The 26,350-nt window shown below is 32.7% G+C and overlaps 1 protein-coding gene across 1 annotated transcript in view; it reads left to right on the plus strand.

Moving 5' to 3' along the window:
• Nucleotides 1-26,350, plus strand: part of rho-5 (rhomboid-5) — a 205,789-nt gene that overhangs the window by 102,359 nt on the left and 77,080 nt on the right. The window contains exon 3 of the mRNA XM_077440515.1: nucleotides 22,915-23,298. Coding sequence (XP_077296641.1) covers nucleotides 22,915-23,298 — 384 coding nt within the window. The remainder of the gene's footprint in view (nucleotides 1-22,914; nucleotides 23,299-26,350) is intronic.

The following is a 26,350-nucleotide window of genomic DNA, read 5'->3' on the forward strand; positions in this document are numbered from 1 at the left end:
TATGTTTTCCCTTCGACCATTTTATGCACGATATATGTGTGTAGGTAAATTAATTAAACTGATTTAGTAATTTCGTGTAATAAATGTGGGCGTCATGTTGCGGCTAAAAATCAACCCCGTGTGCACACACGTGGATGAGCATATTGTCCTCTTTTTTTGCTTTTTTGTTTTAAAGGGTGTGTTCATCCATATGGGAAGCATTATCGCGGCGATCTCGCGTACCAAAACAAAAATAGCGAAAATCCGTCACCGGAGCACCACAATGGGGTCGAGTGATGGCGGTCATTAGGGGCAGGCTCTGGAATGGGGTTGAGGGTGGGTTTGGGGGTGGGTGACGGTCTGAGACCTGAGGATTACGACGCGGGAACGAACCAGACGCCGTTTTGAAGGGTTCGGAATCAGCACGCCTCGACCTACTCGCCCTAATGCAACTGTGGGGAAGGACCGGGAATATAAATCGAAATAGACCAGACCACTTAGTGTCGCCTTTGTATACGTAAAGTGCATATAACAAAGAAGGGGAGTTGATAATTACGGCGAAATGTATTTAGTTACATATATGTAGTTTAATTGGAATCTGTATATACATATATAGACTATGTATGTATGTGTGTACATACATATAAACATGAATGTTTGTTTGTTAGTCCGCTGTGCAAACTGAAAGTTTAGCATTTAGTATATATGTATATACATATATGTACATATATGTATGTATGTTAAAGTTGAAGTGTATCTTCCAGTTGTAGTATATTTTGACTAGTTGGAATATATTATGTCTATCTCATGTAAGTTTATTAATATGGCAAAGTACGTTTCAACTGGTCAAAATATTTATTTTATTTATTTATTAAATATACTTGGGGGAGGCGGCAAAGCCGATATACCCATGGGGTTTGATCAAACATATTTTAACAAATTATACATACGTATATGCAATTAAAATGAGAAAAATTAAAATACAATAAAAAAAAAACAATATTAAGATAAAAATAAGATAGCAAAAAAAAAAACAGAAATACGATTATGGGAAAGAAGAATTGGAGAAGCGAGATGGCAAGTCTGCCAAATATTACCGTTCATTCGTTTTTACATCACTTTGATTAATAGATAAAATACTTTTTTTTCTCATACGCAACTTCAAACATTTGTATTGTTATGTATGTATGTATGTATAATACATATGTTTACATGAAGGTAAGCAGCGTCATCCGTAAATAAACCCACATGAAGAGTATAATCCGTTAATGTATTATATGGCACTTTATGAATCTTTATAATGCTATTTAGAATAATTTACAAGTACTTTATACTTCGTGGTAGTAGTATGCATTGCTTTCATATTAAGTACATTCTGTATATACAAATGTATGTAAGTATTATATATACAGATGCCTTCTATGGTTTCATCGTATATGTAGTTTCGCGTACATATTATACTTACTGCTATCATGGGAATATTCCATTAGCTAGCACATTAAATTTCCTTCTGGTTCTACTTATAATTTTATAGTTTTATATTCCTACAGCACCGTATTGATCTCAGGGAAACCGATGAGTATGTATATCCGTAGGATTTGAAAATTCGCGAAAATCATACGCTTTGCGAAGTATGAAAGCCGGAGAGGGAAAATGACCTAAAAAGATGGTAAAGGCTCCAGTTGCTGCTGCAAGAGCTCGGATGGGGAGGAGGTGGGTGGGTTAGGGTGGGATGAAAGCTGTGTAGGTGAGGTAGGCTTTCTTCCAAACTAGGCCACAAGGCAACATGAAAAATGCGAGCGAAAATGCCTTTGAAAACTTGGGTGCGCTGGACACTTTCGGCATTTTAGCTAACGTGTACCCCCCCACACACACACACCATATTAACTATTCATATATCGGTCGTCCTTTTGATCGTTCATATTTTCATAAACACTCCTATGTGTACGTCCATATTGTAGTCGTTGGTAATCAAAAGTTGCGACCCCTGGGCCTGTGCCTGGGCTCGTTTCTCGGTTATCCGGCGTGCAAAATGCTAGATTGTCATCAATCGAGTTTTCCAACTTTTGATACTGCCAGTTGGTAGGTATTTTCAATATCCTCCTCGTTCTTCTACATCCCTCCAGGTCGTATCCAGCGCAATAATTCGATTCGAAAGCACTCAAACTTTGAGACGAGGCTTTGCTGCAAAATTGTCAAGTTACTATACATATTTCCCTGTACAGTTTTCCTGCGTTATTATAATATTTAAAAATGAAATTGAACGTATGAATCCCCTCGAGGTGTCGTCGATGCTTTCATATCGCTTAAAGCCACATCGAATTATCAATATATGTATTCATAATATAGTATACACAATGTATGAGTATTATTCCCCTTATATAAACTACATAGTAGTTGAACAAAAATTTTCATTATAGAACTAAGGGTGCAGACACATATCTCCCTTTTTATACTCCAATTCCATGAATCTTTTTGCAAAATATAAATATTGTATAATGTGGTAAATAATATATTATATGTATGTACATATATAAAATTGAGAAGTAATTTTCATATGTCTGAAAAATCAATTATATGTAATATGAGTCGTTTAAAAGTCATTTGAAAGTAACATAAGTCCATTTTTCTTCATTTTGAGAAATATTTCGCAAAACATTAAATATAATGTTTTGCGTTTAACAATATTTAAAAAAATTTTGGTCTGCAGTACTTTTGTTCTGCTTTTGTGAGGTTCTGAAAATATCGAATTAAAATAATTGATAACAATTTGTGAATTAAGTCAAACAGAAATAGTGTTTTTGGAACTGAAAATTGGACTTCCGCCACTTTCAAATATATCGGCTGTTATATCGATTAAAGCTTTAATTTTGAACGACGTTTATGTGTGTAAGCCAGTGTTATTTAAACTTAATCAATTTTTGGTCCATGCATGAGTAATTTCTCATTCTTTTTTGCATTAAAGCGGAATGGATCGCGAACAAATTAATATACGAAATAAACTCATCACTAATGAAAACCAATAGTAGATACGTTTAAAAACGTAAGCTAGACAAATTCCCTCCGATAAAATAGAATTTATGACGTTCGAAGACCGATTTTATGTATTTGTATAAGTTGATTTGATCCATTCCTCGAAAATGCTGTGTAATTTCATATGAAGCACTCACCACCGTTAAAAATATGTATGTATATTAACATTACTTATATGTACATATGTATTATATATATATATATATATATATATATATATATATATATATATATATATATATATATATATATATATATATATATATATATATATATATAATACGTATTGCTGGAAAATGAGCAGTAAATGGCGCGAGATTATTGCCGATCGAAACTGTATACCTTTGCTAGTTTCAAAAACACCACCGACCTCGTTCAATTTTTGTTCGGTTTCTTTTTCGCGCTTTTAACGGATGCTGAAATTCGAAATTCGCAAACAATACAAAAATAAAACAATGCGAACAACGTATCGCACTCGAGTAGAAATTCGAGGTGAAAATAGAATTTCCTAGGTATAAATGGTGTTTGTTGCCGTATGATAAAATTCATTCTAGCTTTTTCGCATTTGAAAAATTTCATATTCAATGCAGATGTTACATTGTGTGGAAAAATTGCCTCATTGAATGTTTAGTTGTTATATTCATCAAACTTGCATTTCCATCCGAGTATGTGTCCCATGCTGGCACGCAGCGGGGTTTTAAATTGAAAAAATAATGGACGAGCTTTGTGTCGGAAATACGTACGCAAAAAATAATAGATATTCTTTTTGGTCGGAATTGAAAATTAAAAGCGTCGAATTAATCATCGGTTTTTGTTATAAAATCTGTTCATTTTTAAATACATAATATGAAGAACAAATACGAATCTCAACGCAAAGAACGAAATCCCATTAAATAAATAAAACGCGCATTTTATCTTTTTATTTGTTTAGCGATTTTAAACGAGCTTCTATGAATAAATTTCAATTATTCATATGTACAGTTTTTACATTTCCATTCCCAAAAAAAAAAGTGATTTACAATTGAATCATCCTGTGAGCTGTGTAAAGACGGAGAAAGGCACTCAAAAGATAATTGAAAGCATTTTTATATGATAAAACTTATTTTTAGCTACATCCATTAGTTAACTACACAACAGTGTAATTTTAGTATCCATTCTCGAATCTATGTATAATATTATATATTTATGAAATTATATGGATATTTTCTAGAAAAGTTGCGCAAGTATTAGTAAGTAGTCCTTTGGTTATCTTAGATGGTATTAATTTTAACTATAACACGAAATTTATACGGAAAAACCTGACCTTTTATCAAAGAATTTCCTGTAAAATAAAATGACGCCGTATATTTTAATATAAAAGAAAATATTTTATAAAATAGTGTGTAATTTACAATTGTATATTTATTCGATATAGACATATTGAATTCGGTCTGGAAGTCTTGCATAATAAAAGCTGAGCCAACTTGTGAAAATTCATGATACAGGCAACCCTTGATTTATGAGATGTACACTACCTCGACACAAGCCAACGAAAATACCTATTCTAATACAATAAATATAGAATCAAAATAGAATATTGAATGTGCATATGTACATGTGTATATGTATGGTCATATGTACATACAAATGTTCATAATTTATGTAGAATAAACCTGAAAAGTTGAGCGTTATATGTATTGATGTACGCATTTTTTGATGTAAGGCTTTTACTACGTTTCACTTCGCAAATTCAATTTTGCAGCACAATACTTAGGAAAACCTGCCCAATATATTATTTATAACTTTCAGTGTAATAAAACTCAGTTAATATTTTTACTTTATCTATGTATGTACGTATAATAAAACGCGTTGTATACTATATTTTATCTCCAACGTAATGGCAGACGATACATTAACGTGTATTGATGACCAAAATGAGCCATATGGCAAAGTATGAAAACGATCGGATAAGAGATAAAAATGACCACTAACACGAAAGCCATGTGAAACGTAAAGGAGGTATGTAACAATAGATGAAGTTTTGTGATCATGCAAAAATTCGAACTCGAAATTTTGACTTAATCGAGCTCAGAATTGATCACGTTTTTTCCACACACCTGAAAAAATCAGTCTGAATTTATATTTGTATTATTTATGTACTAACTGAGTTGATAAGGTTTTGGTCAGAATTCTTAAACCGGAAGTTGTATTTTTTAAAACAATATTTCAATATTTTATTTCGACCTTTTAAATCAAAAATGCTCTCAAAGCCGGTATTTGTGATCGTGTATGTATATTTATTATTTATCGAATTCTGTTTTTTATCCTTCTTATATTCCTCAAATAAATAGATAAGGTCGTGGGTTGGCCACATTCGATATTTTTTAAAGCATTCAGATTTACACTATCCTATGTATGTATGTAGGTACATATGTATAAGAGTATTTCTTCGAGCAACGTTTCTTTTTCATAATAAATGATGTATTTTGCAATTCATGACTTCAAGGTATTCAAACATCGCTTCCCATTTTGCCTAATGAAATTTTATTTAAATTGTATAACATTTAGACCGAATTGATCTCAGTTTCACGCAGTTTCAAGTGACTGTGTTCGTTATACAAAATTAGTCCGATCAAATATTTTCCTTCGTGAAAGCCACTATACATACATATATGTAATATTGTGCATATCACTATGCACAATTTGTATTAATAATGCATTACGCTACGAATTTTTCTTATGGCCCTTATTCCATACATTGTTTATATATTCTGTAATATATTTCGGTTCGGCTGTGCAGTTTTGCTAACACTTGGCGAGAATTTTCTTTAAAGCTCCTGCGAAAGGGGGCAAAATGAAACTCTTTATGGGTCTCGTGGGTTCGCCGGGCCCGAGATTACGTCCTTTCTTATACCGGTGTCCTCGCGGTTCCAATTTACCCGAGGAGTGCGCTTCCTTTATTTTTAATAAGCCCCTTCAGGGTCCCACGCGAGCCCTCAGCAACCGAGACGAATTGTCTTCCTGGAACGCAAAAACGCAAAAGCGCCACTGACTACTACAATATCGTACCGTATTTTTTTCGTTTCCTTTTTGTCGGTATTATTTATTGAAATTTCGCCAACATACACTTTTTATGTAACGGAATGTATTGAAAATATTTGCGTTTGATTTTTCGGTAGATTTAAAAACCCATCATCCATATTTGATTATATATGTACATATATATTAAATTTCATATAAATGTGTAATATGTATGTAGAAAATCAATACGCATTTCCTCGTTATAGGCATTTCAGAAAATAGGTACAGGTACATATATACTTATATATACAAAAATTTGACCAAATGTAGGTGTGCCTTGGGGCAACTGATCTTGCCACCTATGGTAGAAATGTACATGTGTAGAATAATAAATAATAAAAATAAATGTAAATAACTATGAGCAACATATCAAAATATATCTACTCTAAAGTCTCCAGATAATTTAGTCTGTATTTTAATATAAAAATTACTATTTATTATTAAATATTCATGTAATTTTAATGGAATTTATAAAAAAACTAATTTTTCCGTTTCGAAAACAATCGTAAGCACTTTTTACGGTGACCAAACAACTAAATGCATGACAAAAGTACTTGAGCATTTTATACATATGTATGTACATATATGTATAGTGGGTCTACGTGACGAGCCAAAATGTTAAATTACCGCAAATATCGGAAGGCAAAGATCGAAAATCGAAAGATCTTAAGTCGAAAGATCAAAAAAAAGGGTGCATGGTAAACGGTACATACTCACTTAATTTGCGCGAGCAGGGTACAACAGGAATAGGCTTTTCCTCCCGTATTCTGCGCGCGCACATTAATACGGGAGGAAAAGTCTGTTCCTCTTGTTCCTGTCGAATCCTGCACGCGAAAATTAAGTGAGTATGTACCGTTTACCATTTATCCTTTTTTTTTTTTGATCTTTCGACTTAAGATCTTTCGATTTTCGATCTTTGCCTTCCGATATTTGCGTTTTCGGTAATTTAACATTCCGGCTCGTCACGGAGACCGGTATATAGTATGTCATAGAAATAAAATAAATTCCAAACTTCTTCAGGGTTGTGATCAGTGGTCTATAAGGGTTGCAATCACCGTGTGAACTTGTCATGTGTTCATTTGGCATGGAACCTTATTTTAAATACTACATATGTATGTACATACATATAAAAATAGCCACTTCATGATTGGTACGATAACATTACGAGCTGCTATTCCATCTCAATAAAAGTCAATGTTCGACTTGCCTCCCCACCGCCAATATGTAATACGAATCAGAACCTCGGATCACCCAATAAGGATTACATATACATATTTATGTATGTATGTATATACGTGTATACGCTAAACTCCATTACCCAATTCGATGAATTTATCGACGATTTCGCGCAAATATTAAACGGCGTCCGCGTTATTACACCATCGCCGATTGTGAAAGCCATACGATCGAAAATAGAAAATAGCACTCATCTGTGCGTTCGTAATATGTACCTGTGTAATAAAAATATATTTCTCGAGTGCATACGCACGCTATATTGGCCAGGTACACGTACATATAATGATGTAATAATACGCACTTGGCGTAAACTCGCACGTGAATAATTTATCGCCGTGTTTACTTTCTCGCACAGCGTACATATTATATGTATGATATGTACTTTATGTACATATGAATATACGTATGTATGTATGTATGTACTAATGTAATATTCGAGCTACGACACGCACCGAGTGCTAACTGAATCGCGTTTTCTCGTTGCCGAGGCTTTTTAACGAGCCCTCGAGGCGTTGTAAAACAATCAGCGGGAAAAACGGGAAAAATATTGAGCAATTTGAATGCGTTGTAATTTTAAGCTGCCGTACTGTACCATTGATCTTGATTGTCTGTAACTTTTGATGTGATTTTTAATTTTTTACGCAATATCCAAAGGCTGTATCGTTGCTTTGGAAGAAAGATGACGCAAATGGAATTCATAAAATTGTACAGGAGAGGGAAAGCATTGTTTTTTTTATAAATATTTTATAAAAAAAAAGATATTTCCCCATTATGTCATTACGGGCTTTCCCCCGAGCGGCATCTATGGTATTAAATTTAAATTATAATTTTTTTTTAAATCATATTCAAATAGTGGTAACATAATGGGTAGGGTGGTTTGTTGCCAACAATTAAATCAGATAAATTGTGCAAACTCTGATAGGAAACGATCGACCTGGAGTTACATATCCACGATCTGGCTCTGGATAGAATTCATGACTTCTCAATTGAAAGCATTATACGCTTAGCTATCTATTCTGCTGGTTAAGATGATAATATTGTCAGTTTTTCAGTGTTCAAACTGATCTTCAATGGTGTTGAATGTTACTTCTAACTACGAAAAGTTAAATTCTGTCTTAAGTAATGCACTAAATTTTGATTTTGAGTCATTGCTTTGCCTGAAAATACACTAAGAAATTTGCGAGTTTTTTAGTATTGGTTTCAAATCATATCAGCAAGTTCGGGGTAGGTTATTATTATTTAAGGTTGGATGGTACTTTTGGCACGAATGATAAAATGGTCAATTCAACCGGGTAATTGCTATATATTATTTATATAATCATTATAATTTATAAATTTACAATTATTTTTACAAAAAGGGAACGTTATATTGATTGTAATTATTATTAATATCAAATCAATGGACATGTAATATTAACGTGGAATATATTTTTTTAAATTGCGAGGACCAAAATTCTCCATATGACTAATTAAAAAAAAAAATAGCGCTAAGAATATTTTTAGGTTGATAGTGGAAAAAGAGAACGATATTTTTTTTCTATGTAGCTTTTAGATATTATTTAAATTATGTGTTGCCAATACCAATTGCCAATTTTCCCCGCCCCTAAAGGATACCACTCCGGTTAAAATCCGAGGTCTATTATTATACGATTTAAATTTAAAATAACGCCGAATTAAAAATTGGAATTTTTTACATCCATTACATAATAATTAGTGACGTGTTTGTGTGTATGTATATATATGTGCAGAAGTTACGTGCTACTTGAATTGTATACGTGAATGTATTGTTTGTGTTTTATAGATATTATATAGATATATACTGCGTTTTAAAATTATATTAAAATAAGTTTCTCATAGAGATAAAAACTATGACGATAGAAGACCACATGATGGTTTTTTCTTTATTATTGAAAGAAAAACGTTAAGCTCACGTTTGGTGTGTGTATCATGACGAATTTTGTCTGCGTTATTTCCAACGATGTGAGGTGATCAATATCAATATTCAGTAGCATCCACATTCGGATGCATTTTAGCGTTTTAATTTCCGGTAACTTGTTGGAATGACTAGCCGTTGATTATTTTGTTTTTGTTAATGTACAGTGCTATACATATGTAGTATAAAATTCGAGTGTGGAAATTTCTTGGATTTTTCCTGCAAGCTCTTTTTGTGTGCTTCGTGGTCGTAGTCCACTGTGGATTTTTTCACTCACAACATGGTAGAGATCGAGGGTTTGAACTATCGTTGGAATTTTTAATTTTGCTCCTAGTTGGCCGTTAACGTCAGCGGCAAACTCGTGCGCCAAAGTGGTCGGTTGCTCTCGCAAATGCGCTCTCTCATACCCCTACTCTACTCCTGAGAAAGACCGCTCTTAATTTATGTGGTATTTTCATAAAATTAGTCAGGCGTCCTTCTTTTTCCATTTATTTTATAATTTTTCAGTGTTTAAATATTAAATTTCATATTTTTTTCCCTCTGAAAGTATTGATACGCATTTTAAAAGCTTCATACAAAGTTTATTGATTACGTGTTTACTTTTTATTTAATATATTCTATTTGTTTGTAGTTTTATGGACGAGGACACATAACTAATAAATCAGTCTTAATATTTATATACAGAATCAAACATCACATTACTTGAAACTTGCAATTCCAAATTACACCATCCGCCTTTCCCATTAAAGGTTCGTTTGTATTAACCAGCCCTGCACGTCAACCGCTCGGCACGACAGTGCACGGAAAAGACTAGTTCTATTCATGTTATACAACATCGCTCGTTGTCAACAAGCTCATACTTATTTTGGACGAGTTCAGATATAACGAAAACATCGTTACTATATTCTGTTAAAACTATCTACATACGTACCAAGGTTCGTTTACACCAGTATAGCCCAAGCCGGCAACTGCACGTAAACAAAGAGCAGTACGAAAAATATTTTTTAGTATGTACATTATATATGAACACATTCATTCATACGTTCCGTAATGTGGTCATGTCATAACCCAAACAACAGGAACCGACATGATTCATTCATACTATACAGCAGTACCTATATGTCACCGAAAAGTATCAAGCAGAATCAATTTTCTTTGACCACTGGGGAAATATTGTGTCAACGATACGATGCAAGCAATATTTCACCGTATCGTCACGCTCTGTAATGCATATGTTAGCCGATTTTTCATTGCACTCGTTCAAACTAAGTGAACGTGTCGAAAACGGGCGGCGCTGTATAGTTTTTATAGAAGTAGTTTTTTCAGTGCAGTGTTGTGCCAAGCTTGTGACGTGCAGTGCTGGATAATATAAACGAACATTTATATGTATGTAATTGGAATTAATCAGAGCACAGCTATTTTAATCACAACTTTGGGAACTGTTTAACTGATAGATTCATGCTTGACGTAATTAACGTAATTATGGTGAAGGTCGAAAGTTTCTTGGAAAAATAAATATTTTTTAAAAATTTGTTATGTACGTACTACTTACATATGTACATATGTTTGTATGTGTAATATATATATTTTTTAATTAATTTGTCAAAACAATAAATGTTTTTATTAAAAACATTTAAAATAAATTATATTAATTATGTACATATATGCATATAATAATATGCATGAAATTTTCCAGACTTACATATGTGTTAGATATACATATGTATTTGTTTGTGTAGTGTATACATGTGTACGAGACAACATATATTTATTGCATTACTATAAACGGATCTTTAATCGTTGTAATACAGAAAGAGACTTTTTTATTATTATACCTTTATAGAAATAATCTTTTCAGATTTAACTAATTAGACTAATTGAAATTGGATAGATTCGAAATCGTGATTAAAACAATGGTCACGTATTTGACTGGTATGTCATATTGAAAATAAAATAAAACATCACTCCACTATTTATGTATGTATGTACATATGCATATGACAACGTTATTTTTCAATACAAAATATAGCAAAACTTTTGCGTGCTGCTGAGCATGACCTGTACAAAGTATTACTTTGAATTTTTGGACCTTTTTGATAGTATCTATTCCGAGCATTTTGCATAATTCACTAGTTTATGTCTGCTTCCCCATTAATTATCCGCAACGTACATATATCACCGAATTTATTATTGATCTAACGTGCACGTACCCGCGGTATGTATTTCCAGGCTCGAAATTTACTGCACTGCTATATTTCATTGAAACTTTAGCCTTTTGACCGCTCGTCATATATCACGGCGTATAAAAGCAAAACGATCGACTCCCACATTTGTGTGCGATGGGGCGGGGGGAGATGACGGTGGCGAAATGATCGGGAAAAGAGGACCGTGGGGGGGAAAGGGGGTGGGATAGGGTTATGGTAGTTACTACGGTGACCACTGCGAAGCCATAGGTCAAAACTGGAAATCACCATTCGAATTATAAACGGCAGAATAAAAGTGTGGCAGGGTGTAGTGTAGTGCGGTGTAGTGGCGGCTTGGGAAGGGCTCGCCATTTAAATGGCGCACTGTCCCAGTGATAGATGGCTACATTTGTAACTGACGGAACTTGGAACTGAGATGATGAATGGCTTTACGGCACCGAAAACCGGGAAAAGCAGTCGGACGATTATCGTGTCTCCGTAGCTCGATCGCATTTATCAACAACCACTAAAAACAGTCCCCCCCAATTCTCTCCTCCTTCCCCAAACACTCACCAGAAATCCTGGTAGCATAGATATAAACAATACTCGCTCAGTGCAAAGTCCTGGGTGGCTCGAGAGGCAAGCTGTTGCCTTGAAAGTTGACGTAAAAAATATTTCAAATTTGGACCCGGTGTCATAAGATGGTTTGTCGAAATTAATTTGTTCACATTGAATAGTTCTATAAATAACTAGAAGGTGAAAACACACTTCAGTGTTGGTAAAATTATTTTTCATTGTTCCAAAAATATCTCCTATAATTTAATACCAAATTTTGGGTAGGAAGCTTTTGAGTGCTTTTTATATATACACAATAGTAGGCGACGACAAAGATTATTAATTCGTCCGAACACTTTCTACCTGTCTATTTATTTATATGAAAATCGTAAGCTTTGTAGTCGCCTACTTTCATACTTTCAAACTGTCTAAAAATTTTTGAGGGGTTTAATATTTTTTAGAAAAAAATATTTTAATGGAAAACTCTGAAAAGATGTTGACTAAATTTATACACGGCTTAAACTGAATATTTTAATGTACAACATATTTACATACATACTTAATGTACAACATACATACATACATTAATGTACAACATACATATGTATGTACGTTTAATGCTAAAAAAATATGGTCTCAAATATCATTCTTAAAACTACACGTTTCAAAAACTGTCAATTTTTTACTATTTTAATAATGATGACGTATGGATGTGAAACTTGGACTTTAAACGCCAAGATGCTACACAAAGTCCATCACACTTAACGAAGTATGGAATTCTGTAAGCTCGGCATAAGGAAGAGAGATGAAACGAAGTACGTGGTTGAGAAGTATGACAAAGGTATTGGCAAAGTGGAGAGAGTAAAGAGAAATGGCATGGTTGGGTTACATGGCTAAAATAATGGACAAGAGAAGTGCTGGAATGGTACCCGACAGAATTTAAAATGGTAAAAGGAAGGCTGCAAGTAAGATGGGTAGATGAAATTTAAAAACATGTATGGGATGCGATGGATGAAAGTTGCGCAAAACAGAAATGATTGGAGGCGTGTTGGAAAGGCTTTCATCCAGCAGTGGTTTTTAAATGGTTGTAATTGATGACGATATTGGTATGTATATATTGTATATATTGCAAAACAATCTAATAATAAACATTAATTTGTTTTTTTATTAAATGTATTTGAATTGAAAAAAAAACTAGCCAACGATATCGATGTCGTCGTCATAGAAACTTTGATTTGTTTTCGATGCTCCCAACAAATCATTAAACCTTACATATGTATGTATATACATATACATACATATACATATATACATAACAAGTCTCTTTTGAAATTATATATTAGGTGATTTCAACGGTCCGAATATTTTAACTATTTATGATGTGAAAATGCGTATGTTACATATTATTAAATGATATACGAAAATGCCCATGAAAATAATTTAATAATTCGATTTTAATGCGAACTCTCAATCGATAACTTGACGATGCGCGAGTTTAGTAAAAGTTCTATTTAACGAAAATTGACATTAATGACTACTTAAATATTAACACTAAAAGGAAATCATTCTGCTTGAATTGCGTGTATAAATTTATAATAAATTCTTTCAGTCCCCTGCCATATATTGATTTTGATGACACGAAAGCCATATCAATTTTCGTTTTGATTTTATTTTTATTCAACTTATAAAATTAATATTGATGTTGTGTATTGTTAGCTCACAGTTCCGTCGAAAGTTTCTTCATAATATTGATGTTGTTTTCCTAATATTCATCATTACGTCGTTAACTTTCAGCGACGCACATTGAATATTATTTCTTTCTTTTTCCATATCATGTTTGTACATATTATGCATTATATAATATTATTTCATATATATATTTATATATATATATATATATATATATATATATATATATATATATATATATATATATATATATATATATATATATAATATTGCTCATCTGTGTGTCTGTGTGTATGTGTATCTTTATAATTAATTTTGAAAATTAATAGTTTATTTGTTAACTTAAAGTAATTTTAATTTTATTATAAATAAAATTTTTTTAAAAAAAAATTGAAAATCAAAATATTGAATTAATTTGAACTAAATAGTCTGACAAGCATTTAGCGCCATGTATTGAAAATTAATTTAATTAATTAATTATTTTTTCTATTGGTGTTTTATATTGTTTATATGTAGGTAGGTAGTTAGTTTTTACTTATAGTACACCTTCAAATTCATTGGGTGTATTTCTATATTACAGTAACCAATAGTTGGCGCGTTTTCATACTCGCGCACATGCGCATGAAAGAGACAGCTTATTATTTAATGCAGTTTGACAGCACGTTATGCACATATTTACAGACACAACGCAAGCACATTTTTCCGCATCAACTCTCGGTAACAGACTTACATATGTATGTATAATAGAAATTGCATCTTTTGAACTCGAGGTTTTGAACCATTTTTTCATATTAAACAATTAAATATAAATATTAAATTAATTATATTTTAAAGATATTTGAAAAAAAATACGACCGCAATGCAAATCGAACACATGACCGACATATTTCCTTTAATTTTTTTTATTGAATAACTTAATATGCCCATAACCCTTGCGATAATATTTCATAGGGCTTATCATATTTTGATAATAATATTTCTAAGTGATATGCATGAATAAAAAATTACAGAATTGGTGTCGCATTACAATTGCAATGTCATATATGTAACTTTATTTTAATTCCTGTATTCCTTTTCCGAAACGTCTTATTTTGTGAAATGTATGTGTTCCTTTTCCGAAACCACCCGTTAAAATATCAACGGGCATAACACTATTTATACTATATTATGCATTATATAATATTTTGTTTCTGTATGATTCGATTGAACCGCGACCCATTTATGTATTTTCGCGTCGTAAATTTTGTTTGGTTCGGCATCGATAGGGTTAAATTAGCGTAGAGCGAATTTTAAAGTGTCGAATGTGCGCCGCCAATATACGGAATGAAATAAAAAACGATATTTTATTCAGATTTACATATCATATTTATAGCGTATACGTGCTCGGCCAAAATGTGTCCAATTCCAATAAACACTTTTACGACCTCGTGCAGGCCTACATTTTCCGAAATATATTTTAGAAATATGTGCCGTATAACTGAAATATCATTTTTAAAATGCGCAGTGAAAACTGCTCGAGTTTTGATCGAATTAAAAATATCGTTGTCTATTGCTGAAAACGATCAATTTTAATTTCGTCATTGAATAGTTGTTTGACAGTTTTTTTATGAAGGTAATTAAAAGTTTTAAATATTCATTTCGAAATCGTGAAAAGCTTATCGGTCGACAGCTTTCAATTATATAAACGTTTCGAACGAACGGAATTCTCCAGTGCGGAATGCGTAACCAGTATTTCCCTTATTGTTTTATTTGTGGAAAATTCTACTTTTTATTTCGCCATGCCAAGAATGTTAACGCTTTATAAATTCGGTTATTTTTCATAGATCAAAACCTTTACTGGCGAATAAAAAATGTCGTAAAATTTACGAGTTTGCATCCCTTGCTGTTTCGATTTCCGATATTGGTATTATTGTAATTTGAGGTAATTTTACGGCATCGTTGGGATACCACTTTTTATTACCGTCTAAAATACAATTCAATGAGAATGCGTATCGGAAAATATACGCATTCTCATTGAACATCCCGTCATTTTCATTGATTAAAAATCTTATTGTGTTCGCAATTGTTAATTTTTCCTTTAGTATTGGTTCAATTGTGTTTTTTTTAGCTTAGCAGAATTCGTTTTTCATACGGTATGTGAAATTTCCCGACCGTGAATCGAAATTTTCCGTTAGCGGCGGCTTATTAAAACGTAGAACGTTTCTCGGGTTTCCATTGCCAAAACCATTATTCACAGAATCGGTTCATATAATAATTTTTAGAAGATTTATCGACAAAAAGGATAAAAGGTTCTCTAGCTCATTTCATACGTGCATGTAGGCGAATATTAAATGTCTGTATAAAATTTTGCTATAAAATAAATGAGATTTAACATTTTGTTCCCAATTTCAAAACTTCAATCCAATTAGTCTGGGGGATTAAAAAAATCTATCTAAGAGCCAAGAAAGAAATTATATTCGTTGAAAAATAATGGAATAGCTAGTGAATGACCTCTCCTTCACAAAAATAAAGTATATTATTACTGAAATATCATCATCATCTTTGACTTGACAGGCATTGTGTGGGCTTTGGCGTTTCTTATCATGTTCTGCCATTCAATCCTCTGGGAATTGCTAAAATATACAACATATTAAATTTTCATTCGAATTTGAAATGAAAACATATTTGCTAGAATAGTGTTCCGTTTTCGTTTTAACATTAAATATCTATTTTATATCCGTAATTCACTATTCATATATTATCAAAAAATTCAAAATTAATAATTTATTTGAAAAACCTTTGTTTTTCTTTGTCCAATTCAAAATTTGCGTTCGCAATAGAGGCACCGGATTCGATCCCATGAGCTGACCTCGATTGAAAAGAATTTTTCTGCAGTGCTGCTGGTCAGACCTGGATATTTGTGACTCCAGGTCGATCTTTGCTTATCAGAGTTTGCCAATTTTCTCTGATTTCATTGTTGAAACGCTTCCTGATTAAAAAAATGGCCAAAAAACCTTCCTAACTACTATGTCACCACTATTTGAGATTGATTAATGTACAATAAAATTAGTATATATGTAAAAAATATACAATAAAAAATAAGTATATATGTAAAAATATATATATATATATATATATATATATATATATATATATATATATATATATATATATATATATATATATATATATATATATATATATATATATATATATATATATATATATATAAATGAAAGAACACCCCGACAAAGCTATGCACGACAATGCCGCGCCGACAAAACCGCGCTTGACAATCCCACGTCTACATCACCCAGGACAAAAGTAAATACCATATGTACAATATTTTACATTTTAAAAATTAGAACAAACTCGTAATTAGACATCCAACTATACCTTTTCCTTTTCGTTTTCTAACCTTTTCGCCCGGTTTTCAAAAACCAACAAACCCTAATAAATTGCTATCGATGAGCAGTCCCGCAAAACCAAACGCAACTTATTTTAATTTAATTTTGTAGTTTTATTCTGCGTGGAATTGGCAGGGTTGTTCTGCACGGTTTTGTCGGCTCACCAATGTTGGCATAGATATTTAGAAACAGGTTTTAATTAGTTTGAGCGTGTGTTTTATTTTTATAATCGAAATCGATTTTTGTTTTTATTTTAACGCCATGTTATATTTTATTAACGTATAAAAGTATTTTTTTACGATTTGCTGTGATTTATGTTCAACCTCAAGGTCAAAGAATGTTTTTGTTTTAGTTTAAATAGCAAAATTAAGAAAATCCTACAACTCAATGCGCATTAACTAAAAATTTCTATCGTGCAATGCTGGCATTATAAATATTAAGAAATTTATTATTCTTTATATCGTACTATTACATGTAATAATTTTAAATTAAAAAATCCTAAGTATGAAATTCCACGCTTTTGAAATATGGCAAGGTGCTTTATTTAATACTCATAATAATAAAATTCTCTACTCTATGGTGGTTTTATATAAATAATTGATTGTAAAGGTATACGTAAAACAGCTAGCTGCTGTTTGGTTTAAACCAAACTAGGACATCATATTTGAGGATTATCCCCTTTTTACACCGATCGCTGGTCGTTTCGACCGATCGGGACACATCCTGATTGAAAGATTATCAGCTTAAATATTGGCAGGCGGCTTTAGTTTCTTTCGCGTTGCGGGGATTATCAACCAGGCGAGAGAGGAAGGAGAGAGAAAGTGAGATAAAATAAGGACCTCGTCGAAACGATGGAGTCTTCTACCTCTGATGGGATTATCTCACGTCCTTACACTCCTCTCATATCCCCGAAAGGATATAAAACGATATGTAGTCGCACACTATCTCGGGCAATATGCGGCCGTACCACTCCACTTATTCTCGTATTAAATTCCCCAGTTTTCTTACTCCGCGTCGTGTCGTTATCGCGTTGGAACTATTCGTTAGCGGGTTAGCAAGTTATGATAATATTATGTACAGAATTTCATAGTTTGGCGACGCACGTACTTGCCAAGTAAAGTTTTGCGCTCTAAGCGGATTCTCTTGTGCAAGGAATTGATTTACTTTTTAGTACTTGTGTACCTACTAACTTCTACGTGGGCATCACCTGAGCTTAATTGTTTCTCCACTTGACGTATGTCCGTTGGAAAACTTTGATATTAATCACCGCCTAATGTAACTAGAGGCTCATAAGTTTATATATAATCGCGGTTTAAATTTTTTATGTGGAATATTAATCTTAATAAACTTGATAGGTACGTTCCATGTATTATGGTTCATTTGTACAGACGGACAGGTAAGAAGCAGGACGAAAAATATTCTTTAGTACATTATAGTACACATTCATATGTATGTTCCGTAATATGTCCGTAGCATATCTACATATATGTCACAACAGTAACCGACACAATCTGTTCATATTATACAACAGTAAATGTCATTGAAACGTTTCAAGCTGAACCAGTCTCTTCAAAATAGTGACGAGTGCACCCGTACTAACAAAAGTGCTGCCTTGGGCATATGAATATTTTCGAAACCGTCACATTGTGACAATATTGACTAGAATGTATGTGTACTCGTACACATACATTCTAATTGTATCTCGTACTCGTACAAAACAAGTATCAACTTGCCGAAATTGAAGTTGCTAGATAGGATGAATAGAAACCGTAGTTTACGTGAGCTGATGTGCTGTGCTGTAGGGGCCTGGGTCACTGCAAGGAAAGTGACTTGTTGGAAAGTCGAAAGATGGAAAAAATTTAAATCGATTCCGTTTACGACCTACGCTAATGACGAGTCAACGAATCGATTTTATTTTTTTTCCATTTTTCGACTTACTTTCAAGTCACTTTCCTTGTAGTGACGGCCACCGGTGCTGTGGGCGTGCACTGTTGGATAGTATGAATACATTCATATTATACAGCAGTACATGTCATTGAAACGTATCAAGCTGTACTGGTTTTCTTTGGACACTGTAGAATTATTCATTATTCGAATGACGTCACGTGATGTGTATGTGAAATACCGAAAAAGCAGTAACCGACTCGATCCAGATTTATCTGAATTTGTTTTGAAGTAATTTCTTGGTTGAAAGAATGATAGTTGATGTGTTAGTGTAAATATCAAATTTCCAACGATTGCTGTTCGTTACTGAATTTTGATCGCTCTTTGAATCAAATTATAAGCTAATAGCCCGGAATGCTACTACTTTATTTAATACAGCAGATTTTTAACTTTAGTGTAGTAGTTCTAATGGTACAAATTTCACTATTTATCCCCATCTCCTTTTTCTCGTTTCTACTCTTATTTTAGTCGCCTACGCTTTACGGTCGTATTCCAGGCGTTGATTGTTTGCGATGGATTTTCCGATTTTCCCGCATAATACGCTCTCGCCTCGTCGACCGAATTCGCGCGTTTTCTCCGCATTCACATTTTCGAGCGCAAATGAAGCTCGGTTTGTAGTGTGGATAAAAGAGAGGGGGAGAACGAGTCCGCGTGTGTTTTTCCTTTCCCCTCCTCTGTTTTCCGGAGAGAAAGAGTGCCTTTGCCCATTTGGCCCTCCATTGCCTCCGAAAGGGAAAAATCGACGTTTATCCCGTAAGAGTTTTATGCGTCAAGTTTTGACAAAGCGGGATAAGCGGCAATGCCGAAGCGAAATTCCCAAAACACATCCAAAACGAAATACAAAAATTCTACTTTTTGAACAATAAGTTATACAAACAATAATCATCCAACATTTGACTTTATCTTATCTAACTATTGGGGCGAATTTATCTAGGGCACACATTTACTACTAAACTTATTTTTCATCTTAAAAGTTTTTTATATAATACTTGAAAATTTTGATTTTATATTGTTACACTGTGGCTAAGAGTTTCACACTAAAATGACCTCAACTGAAAGTCTCATATAAAAGAAAATGTCTGGGTGAACCGGATGTCTGACAAACCCTATACAACCAATTCAATTCAAGTGAAAGGTTTTTTGTCGTTTGATAAAATATATTACAGTTTTTACAAATAAACATCTTAAAATAAGTAGTTTTCAATCACTTATCAGATATCGGACTACACTACTTTTGAGACATAGTGATGGATAGTAGCATAAAGTTTTATAATACCATTCAGATAAACGTATGTATGTATATACATACATATGTAGTCATGGAAATGGAATGAGAAGTAGGGTTTCTGTCCGGGTTGACCCAGGACAGAAATTTCCGGGAACTTGTGGAATTTTTTATGTCTCTTGTCCCGGGAATTCTTATCTCGAATCCCGGGAAAATTTTCAATCAAAACGTTCTTTCAATTGTTTAAAAAAGCGAATGTATATCCTACTATGAAACTATTAAAAAGTGAGTAATATCCCTGTAATGATGATTCCACAATGGAATAACCTCTTTTATTTAGATACCGATGAAGATGAGACAATTGTGTGTTTGACGATGAATGAAGAATTTTAATTTAAGTAGTTATCAAAGAATCTAAATAAAAAATGATGTCTTAAACGAAGACCGTGTGAAACGTAAAGGAGGTTTGTAAAAATAACTTAAATGTAATTAGCCTGGAATTTTAAGTTTTTTCCATTTGCTGGAAATATTTCTTCTAAATCTGGAAATATAATTCTCATTTAAATATTTTAGTAATCTTAATCAGCTATTTCAAATAAATTTATTTTTATGAATACATTTTTTTCAGTCAATGGGTATATTGTTTATGTTTTTAAATAAATAAATTTAATTGAAAAAAATCTTCTACCTATACATATGTCCCGGGATCCCGGGATTCCCGGGAACGATCCTGAGCTCCGTCCCGTATCCCATGAATTATAAAAGTCAGAGAAATCGGATACCGTAATATGAACTGATATAAAGCTTTTTTCATCGGAATGTAATCGATTGAAAAATAAACTGAGTGGTTAGTTAATACAGAATTTTTACGACTAAAATCCGTCGTTCTATTCGTAACGGAGATCGTAAAATCTGGAAATCTCCTATTAAGTAACGTTAAATCATCCGATCGCAGCATGGTGGTTGTACATATAGGAGTGACGATGGATCGATACGTTTTAGCGTAATCGCGTAAATTTCCGGTCGTGTTAGTCCACATTTCCTTTTCATTCCCTTGCATTTTCTTCTAATCCTATTGTCTGCGCGAGACGTATTGCTATACATCTTCCCAGTGTCGTCTATCACCATCAGCCATACCCCTCCGCGTTAAGTGAACGAAACGCTGACGAAGCAAAAACGGACCTTAACTACTTCTCTAAACATTCGAAACGAGTTTCGATCTCTTGCTTAGAATTCGAGCCCTTTGTTCGCGACTCTATACATGCGTATAATACACATGTAAATTATATTTCAAATTTGTTTTAATTAAAGTTTTGTTTGATCCCATTATACGTATAATGTTAAGTTTTCTGCCTCAAAATAATAATGTACATATTTAATGTGGTATTTTCCAGAGTCTAATATTGTACATACATACATAGTATTTAAAAGCGGGGGAGTGAGCATGTATAATCAATTTTAAATAACTTAATTATTTCACATTACAAACTTAAAGTCTGCTTAAAATTTAGTTTTAGTTAATTATTTAAATTTATTTAATTGGTTTTATCATATTATATTAAATTTTTACTTGTAAACCTTTATAAAGCTTCTTTTTCGTCTTGTTACTATATATTTAATTATATTTTTTAATTTTTGGATACGTATTACATATATTTCATTTTATTATAAGATAAAGCCAACCTTTATATAACATACCATATCTGCTTCGCAAGAAAACGTAAAAAAAATAAAAAGTGAAAATAAAAATAATGGAATTGTATGAAAACTTCATACAAGTCCTCTCTTATTTTCACTTAAGTTTTCTTTTTTTACATCTTTGTACTAAACCAATCCGCGTGTTTAAATTATAATTATTCTTGATAAATGTGTAGAACAATATATGTATAGGTATGTTTGTTTGTACCTTTGTACAAATCAGACGACGATACGTGGACTCCTGCCATTACAAGTTTTTACACAAAACGATCATAAAGGTAATGGCAAACATAGGTTCGCGCCACGTGCTTTTTTACATAGTTTTTCGCATACAAAATAAACGCTTGAATAAACCTACTCCGGTACGCCAAATCTGTATCGTTGCGTCCCTTCGCAAACTACACCCTCTGGAGTGTTTTCGGTGATATTTTATCCTTGTATTGACATAGGTTTGACAGGGATCGATATCAATAATTCCCATATCTTAAGAAATGTAGGAGAAGCTTATCAAAACTATAACATCGTACGAATTAACAATGACATGAAGACACGCCTCGTGCATATCTCATGCCACACTTTTGAGTATGTTCTTATCATTAATGCCTTCAAAACAGTCATACACTACACTACATAATTGCATATTCATAATAAAATTATTTATTAATCAATTTTGTCGGTTTTTTTTTTAATACGACTTCAAATTGTATGTATGTATGTACATATCTACCTATGTACATATACATATGTGTGTATGTATGTAGATTCAAGTCCTTTCCAAAACGATTCGTTGGAATATAAACGTGAATAAAACTAGTGTATAATATTTATGTTTTTTTTATCGATACGCTTTCAATCGCTTTCAATCATGTTTTTGAATTTTTTCAAATTCAAAAACATGCTTTCAATCAAACGTTTCTACATAGATGGACATTTTAAACGATTTGTATTTTCCAATCAAACAAACAATTGAAATATTATTTTTTGTTATTGCAGGAGACCGGTGGCTTCTCTAGGCAGCACTTTGGGCCCTGCACCCCCTTCCACCATGGGTCCAGGGTCGGGGAGTGGCGGATCAGGGGGCGCACCCCCTAGCTCGGAGTCGCTGCCCCTGCCGACGCCAGCTCTACCCCCCGCAGCACCCGCGCCCTCGTCCCCGCCTGGATCCCCCGTCACCAGAAGGCCGCTGAACCGCGCCTCCTCTAGGAAGGACCAGATCAAAAATTACGTCAAGAGGGAAACGGCCTTGTTCTTTGGTGTTGAAGAGCAGGGCCAAGACGAGCAAATCCAATTGTGGCACCAAAGAAGGATAAGACACGCCGAAAGGCGGTATGGACCACTACGCGTCGACAACGAACACGACGTTGAAATTAGATATAGGTAAACTATTCATATTACTTAAAAATCAATTTAAATATTATTTTTAACGCGAACCTTGTGCTTGTGAACCAATTTAATTTCATTACTTTTGTTTGTCGTGTTTTTGTCGTGAAACACTTTTTACTTTACATATTTAACGTTTCTGTTGACTTGAAAATACTCAAAAAATTTCGACATACATATTTTTAAATTTTATTAAAATTATTTTTTAATGTTATTTGGCTCGATAATGACAGGGTCCATAGTAGTGTTGAGTATAAACCAGTGTTGTGGAGTCAGAGTCGTGGAGTCGTAGCTTTCAAGCCTAGTCGAAGTCGGAGTCGTAATAAAAATCAACTGGCTCTAACTACTTTTTATTGTTTTCTTTAATTAATAGTATTACTAATAAATTTAAGTTTAATAATTTATTTATGTTATAAAAATCATGAATTTAAATTATATTATAAATAAAATCGTTGCAAGTATTATGTGTTGTCTCCAAAATCGATTGTTTTCTCAGTCTCTTACTTTTTTATTTTCATATTTTTATTAAATTGATATGTTTGTGTATGAAATTCATACACATGAATGTACTTAATTTCTTTGTACCGATTTCATTACCAATAATTCAATAAATTGGGTCAGTTTTTAGTGATATTTTTCATTCTTTTAATATTTTATATTTTGGAAATCACTATTATTTATATTGCTTACAATTTTATACGTTGGCAAAAAAATCTTACTAAAATCTTTTGTTTTTGTAGTCGAATATAAGATAAAGTCGTAGTCGAATCATAAGATAAATTTGCATTCGGAGTCGGTATTAACTTTATATTTAGTTTTGAAAATCTATCCGACTAAAAATCAAAAAATCGAAAAATCTTATATATTCGAGAAAAGAAGCACTTATTCTTTACAACGATGTATTTTTTATTTCATTGAAATAATTTTTTTCACAATTTGACAAAAACTCTATGTATTATATAATATATTTGAATTTTCAAAAGGCGTGACTTATTTTTAGCTGAAAATTATAACGAGAATCAAAAATCCAACAGATCCGGTACTTGGTGTCTGTTTTTTTTTTATTCTAATAATTAAAATTCTCCTCAAAGGATACGATACAATACAAAGGCAAGGATGTTCGGGAAAATAATACAGGAATTAAAAACGGAATTTTTTAAAGATTTTCGAGAAGGGTTTTAATCTTGAATATCGCGTCTGAAGTATTAAATACGTCTACATAAGTACTTCTCGGTTACACCTTAAATGCGATAACCGTGGAACTTGTTATATGAAAATAATAATTGTAGCGATTAAAAATAACTGTACACTGTTAAATATTAATATGCAAATTATTCAAACTTTTACAACGATGTTTGCAGTTGCTAAGTTCCTCGTAACTATGTACATATGTATGTATGTATGTTTATTCTTTTTAATCGCCTCAATTTTTTACTTTATCTATGTACGTAGTAATAATAGATGAAGTTTTGTGGTCATACGAAAATTCGAACTCGAGATTTTTTCAATTAGTCGCAGAAATAAAAGTCCCATTTAACCATGCATAAAAATATGCACCGTTTCATTGCGATTTTCAACAGTTCGTTCTTCCTTACACTGACGAGGTTTTATCTAGTATATTTAGATATATTTGGGGAAAGGATGTCTCCGCCCCAGCCTTCAGTTTATTTTACGGCACTGCATACTGATGACTTTCAAGGGATACGTCCTTTTTTGTTTCACACTTTTTATTTGCTTTTTATGTAAATATAAAAAGAGCGGCATATTGCGCCAAACCCTATGGGGACTTTCATCAGGAATGGCGCAACAAGCCGCAAGGATATCCAGAAATTGCATTATTATGATCACACACACTCCCCTTTCAAAACTTCAGAAAAGAAATACGGAATACATCGAAGGAGAGGAGAATATGATACCTCCATTTTTTCTGTATCCACGCTGGAGAACCACACCATCCTATATATTATAATAACGTACATACATATAAAATATGTACAATGATATATACGAATTTTATTCCGATTTAAAATTTACATTAGTATGAATGTGTATATATTCCAGGTATAAATCCATCGACCGAATTTCGGTTTTATTAACTTTAATACGAAGCAATGAATAATTTAATAAATCGCGTTTCGAGCGTGTGTTAACCCTACGCTCTTATTCTAGGGTTTCGCAATTATTACTTAGGCACAAGTACTGCCAAAAATTTAAATGGGTTCCGTATATATTTGTTTGAATTCGCAGAATGGGTTTTAAAGGGTCGATTGAATTTTAATTATTATTCAAATTCGATGCAAATGTGTTTATTTATTTAAATAATTTTGTCACTGAAAAGTGCTGTATTATTATGCAATCAACAATCGACAATCGTTATCTCCGTAAATAAATAAACTTTAACTAATTTTATTTTATTTACAGTACATATTAAACATATATATTTTCATTATGATTATTTTTTAAATCAAATGCGTCCTTACGAGAGAAAAAGACGAGGCTTTCAAAAATGTACACATAAAAAAGCTATTGAGCGTTTAATATCTGAAAGTAATATTTCAGATAAAAGCTTTATGTTGTACGGTAGTATTGTAAATCGAAAATAGTTTAGAACTCGGGTATATTATATAAATGTATGAAGGGACAAAACGAAAATGAAAGTATCCTGTGTTGAAGATGAAATACTTAGCAAATTTAATAAAAAGAAAGAACGCCGGGACCACGTACCGAAATAAGTGTAAGACGCTCGAGTGTTTCAAGATGATTTCAGACGGCAGGAAATGGAAGTAAATGGAAAGAGGAAGTCGGGTTTTTCAAATACGTACATACACCGAGTATACTCGTAAGTATTGCTTTTTAGGCTTATCGATATCGTGACCTATGTATGTCCAAAAATACGACATGCTTTTCTCTCAGTCGAAACATAAAACGTACAAGTAATTTTATCATTATTTTTTTTTTTGATTTTTATATTACTTTACGCCAACGTAAAGTGGTTCACTTCGCCAGAAACATGTGTATTTTTAATGACTAGCAGTTGAATGTAGAAGAT

Source organism: Arctopsyche grandis, chromosome 11 (genome assembly GCF_051622035.1).
Source record: "Arctopsyche grandis isolate Sample6627 chromosome 11, ASM5162203v2, whole genome shotgun sequence".
NCBI lineage: Eukaryota > Metazoa > Arthropoda > Insecta > Trichoptera > Hydropsychidae > Arctopsyche > Arctopsyche grandis.